Source organism: Anneissia japonica, unplaced genomic scaffold (genome assembly GCF_011630105.1).
Source record: "Anneissia japonica isolate Jap-2015-1 unplaced genomic scaffold, ASM1163010v1 scaffold287712_len2945570_cov188, whole genome shotgun sequence".
NCBI lineage: Eukaryota > Metazoa > Echinodermata > Crinoidea > Comatulida > Comatulidae > Anneissia > Anneissia japonica.
The window spans coordinates 35,674-45,498 of NW_022704401.1; the positions used below are offsets into that span (position 1 = coordinate 35,674).

At 36.0% G+C, this 9,825-nt stretch overlaps 1 protein-coding gene across 1 annotated transcript in view; it reads right to left on the minus strand.

Moving 5' to 3' along the window:
• The window catches only part of LOC117104620, a gene marked incomplete at its 3' end in the record, with an annotated part of 41,982 nt that extends 35,648 nt beyond the window's left edge, over positions 1 to 6,334 (minus strand). The window contains exon 1 of the mRNA XM_033245480.1: positions 6,212 to 6,334. Coding sequence (XP_033101371.1) covers positions 6,212 to 6,262 — 51 coding nt within the window. The remainder of the gene's footprint in view (positions 1 to 6,211) is intronic.
• Between the last annotated feature and the right edge of the window lie 3,491 nt (positions 6,335 to 9,825).

The following is a 9,825-nucleotide window of genomic DNA, read 5'->3' on the forward strand; positions in this document are numbered from 1 at the left end:
CCATTGTTTTCAATTTATTTTGTGATTGTTGTTCATTCTTTTAACATGCTTGATTCTAGCCAAACTTGATATAGTCAAACACAGTGATAAAGTAGTTTATACCTTAATTATTTTAAAATATTTTTTGTTCTTTTTTTTTGGCGATTTTATAATAAATAGAGTAGTACAAAAAAGTAGTTAAATACATTATTTTACTGGTATTTGGAAATACAACTGTAAGCTCTAACAAAAACATTCTCTATTATTGCTATTATAAATGATATTAATATTATTGTTATTATTATTATTATTATTATTATTATTATTTATTTATTTATTTATTACTATTACTACTATTACTACTATCATTATTGTTTTGTAATTTTGTTTTTATTTATATTTCATTATTACATTATTATTATTATGTTATAATTGTTCTTATGATTCTTAACATGATCATATCGGTTATTACCGTCAACATCATTAATTTTGTTCCAGGAACTCATGTTACTAATTAAAAATATTATTATTATTATTATTATTATTATTATTATTATTAATATTGTTATTATTATCATTATTATTATTATCATAATAATAATAATAATAACTGTCGACACCGTGATGATCACTGAGAGAGTGCACGCTAGACAAAGAACAAAGGCTCCTCAACATAATAGGAAATAATATACTAGACTCCAAATCCAGGCGTCAGAAGGTTTATAAAGTTAAACATGAGTGACCGTCCAGTTTGGTATACACTAGAACTCCTCATTTACGAACCCCGATTTTACGAATTCCCGATTTTACGAACGTGTACTTTATATACCTGGATTTTTGTATTTTTTGTTATGCATTTCGGCCGCGGTGTATGGAGCGCCGAAGGTGCTGCCGCGAATAATAATTTAATAGAACAAGGTGGCTAAGCAGTATCAAATGGTGTTATCTTTCTTTTTACAGAAACAACGCAAATGTTACAAGTCGATGGTTTGGAGACACGTTTATTTTTAGCGTTTCCATAGGATATATATTTGTTTGTAAATGCTCCAATAAAATTTAGATTTACCGGTATTTTAGCGGATTAGTTTTTTTTTTCTTTTTTTTTCTTTTTTTTTGTTGCATCTCCATTTACATTACCAAATGTTCTATTTATAACAATACATAGGCCTATATAAAATAAATTAAAATATACTGAATGATGTGATAATGAAAATAAAACAAATATATTAATGTATTCATAAGGCCGACAAAATCACTCATTGCAGAGAAATTAACTAAAGAAATTATTAACTACAGTATAATTTCAGGAAAGAAAGGTGAAGCAGACACAGGTTTTGTATCTTCTTGTTTGTTTTATTTCCATTGTTGATACATATTTTGTTTAGGCATGTTTATAAAAAAAATAAACAAATAAATGGAAATAGTAAAATATAGTTTAAATAAAATTTATAGGCCTACAATGTTAATGGTTGTTTCAGGCTTCTTTTGACATTAAGTAAGCCGGAAATTTCACTCACAAGGCCAATTGTTGCATGGAAACTAACTATAAAAATCGGAAAGAAACGCCCACACAGGTTCCCACGGTACTCTTTAGGGTGAAGCAGACATCCTTTGTACGCCGCCTTCAGGAATGTGTGGGCGCACTACTGCAAAGGAAGAGTGAAGTAAGTAGGTCAGATGATAAAATTAGACTGGTGGCTATTTTTATGTGCAAACACATACCATGGCCGCAGTGAATGTGTACGCGTGTGTTCACCTCTTGTCTATTGTTCGGATTACAAAAAAAATTATTCAACTTTGTTTGAGCTTTAATATTTCATTTACCGTAAATGGACAGGGTCCCTGCCGGCAGGAGCGGATCCAGAGATGTCCGACAGGGGAACCGAAAATGGGGCCGATCGAAATAACACCGCCCTAATTTATTCGCGCGAATCGAAGGCGCATGCACATTCACAATCCTATCGGAGTTTTTGCGAATCGAAAAAATGCGCAACTAATCAGAGCTCAGAAAGCGTATCGAAGATTTGATTCGCGCGAATAAATTCGCGCGAAATATTTGTTTTCTAGATAGACGCTCGAATGTAACCACCTGTGAGGCGTTTTGGGCGATCATTTTTTCCCCTTTTTTAACTGCCTAAAAGGGTGACAAGGCTGAGGACGCCCCCGGCGCTGTGTAGGCTTGATCTCCAGCCCCTCCCCTCTCTTTTGACATCTCTGGTATCTGCCCCCGATGGATCTATATTTGCGATTTGGATTAGGATGATGTACTCTTGTCTTGTAAATTCTAAAATGATCTAAAATTAATTTTTTATTCTTTAGACATTTTTAAATTTACATATTTCGTAGTGTAATTTTTACGAGAGTTAATTATAATTATGAAATTCTATATAATTCAATTCAATTCAATTCAATTAACATTTATTAGGGTTTGCAAATGAAAAATAGCTGAGAACCACTAGTATAAAATATAGTGACTACTGTGGTACTCCTGTCGAGATCCAGCGGGCCGCCATTGATGCACGGTAGAGATTGCATCTTTAGATCTCCGATCTTGTTCACAAATTCACGGACTAGTGCTGTCTCGTAAGAATTTCGTAGGACGCGTTAAGAATGACAAAATAGTCTCTGTATCTACTGGAACCGAGCCACATAGCTTGTATTCCACTATTTGCATTCACACCTGGGCTGTGTATATATATTGCCTTGGTATGGCTCTGTAATCACTAGTGGTCGTGGGACTAGTTTGGGTCATTCTGATCGGATTTTTGTTTTTTTTTTTATTTGCTTTTTGGTTTCAAGCATAAAAAAGTAATATACCAGATTAACTTATGTTTTTCAACTTGCGTGTGAAATGGGCTCAATACGCCAAAACGCATCGAAGACCCGTATCACGCACGGTATTGACGCCACACTCAGGGGCGGATCCAGAGATGTCCAAAAGGGGGCCGAAATTTGGGCCGATCGAGACAACACTAGAATAGGAGGTCTGGGGGCATGCCCCCGCGAATTTCTGTGTTTTAGACGCCCGAAAATAACATTTGTGGCGTTCTGGGCTATCGTTTTTTCTTTTTCTTTCTTTTTTCCTTTTTCTTACCTCTCAAAAGGGGGCCGGGGCCGGGCCACCCCCCCTAAGTCCGCCCCTGACACTACACAAAGACTGAAGTATTACGCGAATTTCATCCATATGCATACAAATACGGAGTTTGCCCAAACTGTCTAATAATAACACGTACGTACGTTATAATAAAACGTACGTACGTGATAAATAAGCATATATATTGTACATTACAATGCCAAAATTCACAAAAAGCAGATTGGAGCGTAAAAGATACATATGACAATGAATAAAGAAAAACTGTAAAATGCTTAAAAGTACCTAAAAAAAAACAAAAAGTGTTTACAATATTAATTATAAAGTCAACTTTGAGCATTTGTACTATGTCAAGTTTGTCATACAGCATCCATTGTCAATGGCGACTGAATGTTTTCTCTTGAAAATGGATAATATATTATAGTAATTAGAATTAAACAATGTATGAGCATTCAAAATTATGGTATCCAGCCTACAACCACATATCGGGTAATTTAACTTAAGTTGGCATAAAATCATTATCCAAAGGTATCCAAGCGTGTTTCGTCTTCCAGACGAAAAACACCACCATTGAACTTTCTTGTTGGACACACACTTCCCCAATGTGCTTACAGTTCCACAAGGCGCACTCCGTTTCATTACCCTTGTAATGTATTCTCTGCAAAAATAGCGAAGTCGAAGACGAACACCATTGTTGATTGGGGGGGGGGAAGATATTTCCCTCACCCCCCCCCCCCCCCGCCGGGGGGGTCGGGGAGAAAAACCGCACTCAAAAGTCGAGAAAACTCATTTTACGCTGTCTAGGAGTCAACATTTTCCCGGTGTTGGACCTCGACCCCCCTTCATTTTTGGGGTTCATCGATATGGAAAAAGGAATAGGCTACGTATGCAACTACTATTTTTGTTTTTTTGCGCCCGGTACACACATAATAGGCCTATTTAATGTAATAAAAAGGAGAAAAAATTACCGTACCTGACCGTTTTCAAGAGGAAATAAAACACAGAATTTTGAAGAAATTAAAATTCATTAAAAGACAATTCAAAAGTCGTGAAAACTCATTTCCCACCATCTATGAATACAAATTTCCCTGGGGGAAGACCTCCCTTTCTTTTTGCTGTTTTTTCTTAAATTTGAACCGAGATCCGCCCTCTGGACTGTTTAACATTCACATAAGTTGTCAGAAAACGACGTTAGCACAGCGTTTCAGAAACGTTAGCAAACTTTAATCAGCTGGAATTTATGTTATGAACACATATTTATGGTTTAACTAAAACACTGTAAGCCTAACGTTATTTTAACGTAAAATTAACTTTCATATGAATATTATATCTTGTGCTGTTAGCCAACTGTCATTACCTAAATCGACATTATGACGTTGTGCACGGACACCAGGCATGTATGTACAGGCGGAAACTATGTGAAGAAGGCATTGTTATCATTGCTGAGACATAAATCAAGTTTGTTTTATGGTTCACAAATCGTGAATTGCAGACAATATTCCTAACAATTAAACCATGGAGGTGTATGATTAAACTTAGTATGCGTGGAAAGGTTATTGTGAAATAATAATAGAGCATCATTACATCCTGTAAATGGCGAGTGTATTGCTTTTTTCTTTTTTTTTTATATTAAGAAAATTATTTTAAAAAATCAGTGAATATGCGTAATGATATGGATATTTCTACACCTAAACGAGTGCTGATACTGCTTTTGTTCAACAAAGGCAAAGAAGACAGAGAATTATACATTGTAATTAAACATCTCTACCATCGGATAGATTCCTTTTTAATAGGCGTGCTAAAATCTACGAGTGATAATAATGATGGTGAGATAATAATAATAATAAAAATAATAATACCGTAGTAGTAATAATAATAATAATAATAATAATAATAATAATAATATTAATAATATTAATAATAAAAAAGAGTGTAAGATACCTTTCAGAGTTATAGTTTAGTTTCTGGAAGCTTTCTATGACATCTCGTCATCTTCGTCAGCCGTTTGAATCGGGCTGTTATATGGTTCAAATGGCTGGCGAAGATGATGAGATGTCATCGAAAGCTACCAGAAACTAAACCATGCACTCCTTTTTTTTATTATCACGACAGAGTTAGAGAATAAAGTCCATGCGATGAATAATAATAATAATAATAATAATAATAATAATAATAATAATAATAATAATTATTATTATTATTATTATTATTATTATTATTATTATTATAGACTTTCCCCTAAAAAACTTGCCCATCTCCCAGAGGCTCCCCGCCCACAAATCATGCTCATGTAGTTAAAAATCACATCAAATCACCTAATTTTGCGATTTAGCCCCTCACCTAATCACCGATCCTCCACCTTCCCACTCCTATCAGCTCCCTTCCATTTCAAGACCCTTATGGCACTGATGCAGGGCCTGCTAGTAGGAAAGGCTTGTAAGCCTATAACTTGTACGAAATTATTACTATAATCTCTGTGTTTGATCTATGCCTATACCTAAATAAATTAGGCCTATATTCCAGTAGTTATCTGTCTTTCCAAATATTGATAAGGGCATTTTATTCTACGTTTCGTTTTTATTTAAGCATCGTCGGGAATAATAATAATAAATCTTTATTCCTGATCATGCTTAAATATAAGCCAAACTTAGAATAAAATGGCCTTCGAAATTTTTGGAGTGACATTCTTACTATTTGTACTTAAACTCAGTGCACATTTTAACTAATGGTTATTTGTCTTTATTCCTATACATTAACATTATTAGAATACCGTACCGTAATGCGTTAAAAAAAAACACCAAAAAAACTGGCGGTGCCTACTTTAGCTGTTTAAAAGCTATCGCCAATTGTCATGTTACAATGTATAAAACATGCCACCATAATTTTAAAGTACGAATAGCATTGACTTAGACCTATGTGCTAAAGTAATAAAATAGCTTTTTGTTGTAACCGGGTTTTTTATTTTTATAATTACCAATTCACCGAGCATTGCGCCCAACCATCCCCTGATCATAATTATGAAATTTATAGTTTTCCGCTTTCAGTGTAAGCCTATAGCATCTGTGATAATACAGCATAATACGGAAAATGCATCAAGTTATAAACAAAATTTAAATTTTCCAGAACTTATTGTATACGTACCGTTAATAGAAATACCAAGAGCGGCAAACACATACTCTTGTCCATGCTCATTATCTGTTGAAAGGACAATGGTGTCAACGATCCCCTATATGGACGTAAAGTACTGTCACTGCCAACTTGACAATAAACTAATCCAAAATGTACGATATATCATGGAGGAATTAGTTTAATATATACTTTTTGTTTAAATGACGTGTTTGGTGAACCAAGCAATGGAGCACTGAATCGAATCGCTTCTTTGTAATAGTTTGGCACGATGATCTCACTACATGCTAACACGGTTTGGGAACGATCTGAATTGTAACTGAATAAAATGTTCTTTTTGACTATTACAGAGGCATCACATAAATTCACAAGACTGAAATTAAGGTTCTGTTGCACTAGTTAGTCGATAAGACTATTCTACACCACTGTATGATTGAAAAAAAAATTGAAAAATGTGTTCGACCTCTGAAATCAAGATGGAAAAGAAAAGCCTATCTAAATAGTGTATAGAATAGGCCTATTCAGTACTGCATTAGGCCTATTCTAATATCACTATTTAGATAGCTTTTCTTTTTCCATCTATATTTCAGAGGTCAAAACAATTTTTTTACAGCGGTGTAAAATAGTATTTTAAGAACATTTTCCAGGAAATATTTATGTGATACGACCCTCCGTTGTGGAGTTACGAATTTTCAAATAACATGAGGTCAAGAATTTAGCCTCAAAGCTATTTTTGTTAGTTGCGCACCACGGACTTGGTTGTTTGTCATCACTTGGCATAGGCTAGCCTATATGATGTTCATTGTAATACTACAAAACAAATTCACATCAATTTAAATTCAAATTTGTGAACCTACTTGCCTTATATCTTAACTAGCATGTGATCTTATTGGTAGATTAGTTTGTTTTTAAGTGTAGTAAGTACGATTGATTTGCATACCAAGTGAAATTAATATGCTTACCCTTATTTTGCTTTGTTTTTATCGTACTGTAATTCTAGCCGATACGCAGTGTGGCTAAGGCAGTGTGACCGGGTACAGACCTTTGGTCCGAAGGGTCTTTGGTCCGAGGGCCCATTGGTCCGAAGGCCCGTTGGTCCGAAATTGATATATTTTAAATAAAAATATAAAACAAGAAAACACATGATAGCTAACAGTAACAATACACACTCTTTCTTTTCTTGCATTTCTTTCCGTCATACAAATATCTGCATAGACATTTTTTTCGGCCAAAAAGTGGAGGTGGGAGGGGAGGGGTCGGCTCCCGGCCATGTATATATCTGTCATAGCACTGGAATATGAAACGATATAGAACGACACTCGAAGACATGATGAATATAATGGTAAGTTTAACCCTACAGCTTGTTTGATTGTAAAGTCAGATCTTCAGAAACAATATGTAACTTTAGAATGTGGTCATGAAGCTCCTGTGATGGGTGTAGCATGCAAATGGATTGCGGACGATGCCTGTGGTATGTGGTCAAGTTGGAAAGAGCCGAGTTACAGTTCTGAGAGACAGTGGATGTAGTGGCGTCGTTATCCGAAGAGATTTAGTTTTGGATGAACAATTGACAGGTAAGATCAAGACTTGTGTATTAATAGATGGGCCAATACGTGATGTACCAGTGGCTATTGTTGAGGTTAACACATATTTTTCAGGAAGAGTTGAGGTGTGGTGTATGAGAAGTCAAATTTATGATCTTATCTTAGGTAATACTCAGGGTATACGTGGTCCAAATAACCCGGATCCACGTTGGGAGGCTACAGACGAACATGAGAAAGGGGTAAGTACAATTGATAAAGTTTCTGCAGTGATTACCCGTAGCCAAACTAAAAAGCAAAACCAACAGAAACCGTTTCGGTCTTTTAAAACTCCTAACCCGTTAGCGGAAATTGTGACAAGAGACAAGCTCATAGAGGCACAGAAGTGTGATGAAACATTAACCAACTTAAAAGACTTTGTTTCTTCTAGGACAGTCAAATGGGGGAAGAATGGTAGCCAATCCAAATTTGTCTTAGCATCTGACGGACTTGTGTTTAGGGAGTTTCAGTCCCCGTAGTAGAATTTGGCAATGTGTTTTGTCAAATAGTTGTGCCATATAAATACCGGAATCAAGTTTTAAAACTGGCTCACGAATCAATTCTCGGGGATATCAGGGGCTAAGAAAACCAGTGATCGGATATTTGCTTGTTTTTATTGGCCTGGGGTAAAATCTGACGTGATAAGATATTGTAGGTCCTGTGACAGCTGTCAAAGAAATATCTCCAAGGAAAATCTTAAAAGTGTACCGTTAGGTATGCCGCTCATAGTTGGCTCTCTTCAACTACGATCAGAAAGAGGAAATCGTTAGGCCTATATCTTAACATTAGTAGATGCCACCAGATTTCCTGAGGCTATACCACTTCTCGGAATAGAAGCTGAGCGAGTTGCAGAAGCCATGGTAGATGTATTTGCTAGAGTGGGTATTCCGAAACAAAATTTGACGGACCAAGGAACACAGTTCACTTCGGTGGTGGTAATGAAAGAGGTAAGCAAATTAATATCTTTTCGTCGTATGACAACAACCCCTTACCATCCTGCTTGTAACGGATTAGTTGAACGGTTCAACGGCACTTTAAAGAAGATGTTGAGACGTATGTGTGAGGAAATACCCCGTGATTCGGATCGGTATCTTCATTACTTTTGTTTGCATACCGTGAAGCACCTCAATATGTACTGGGTTCTCACCTTTTGAACTTCTGTATGGTAGGACAGTTCGTATACTTTGTATACTGAAGGAATTATGGTCAGGTGAGGTGGAAGAGTCCTAAAGGAAGACTACGTATCATTATGTATTATATTTACAGGAAAGACTCCAGAAGACATGTGACATAGCTAGACAAGAGTTACAAGAATCGCAAGCAATGTACAAATCCAACTATGATAAGAAGGCGAGGCCACAGCAGTTCCAGGTAGGTGAAGAAGTGTTGTTACTTGTCACAGACAATAACAAGTTACTGATGCACTAGAAGGGCCGCTCAAAACCATAAAGAGGGTAGGTACTATGGATTACATTCTTCAGTTGGAGAATAGAGTTAAAACGTTTCATGCGAATTTCCACAGGAAATACTAGGCATAGACGACAAGAAAACCCAATGCAAGACATGGGTAACTGTGTGTTAGAAACTGTGTGTACGGCCGTCATTGATGAGAAGCTTGTCGAAGAGGGGGACGAAATGGTTGAAGGTAAGTTTGATGAACATTGTGTCAATTTGCCAGGTTTTGTTGGGAAGGAATCTGTTACTGATGTTCACATTGGTAAATTGTTGTCTACGGAGCAGCGGAAACAAATAAGTAATGTTTTGCAAACATATTAGAGTATACTTACAGATGTACCGGGATGGACAAACTTTTGATGTCATGATATTCAAATAACGGAACACCAATTCGCAGCAAATCATATCCGATACCCTATACGCTTCAGAAAGTAGTAGATGAAAAAGGTGAGAAAATGTTCAAAATGGGTGTTATAGAACCTTCTACTAGTCCGTATACACATCCGTTGGTACTTGTGACAAAACCTGACGGTACGTATCGCACTTGTGTAGATATGCGTAAGTTAACGATTTTCAACGCCGAACCTATTCCTC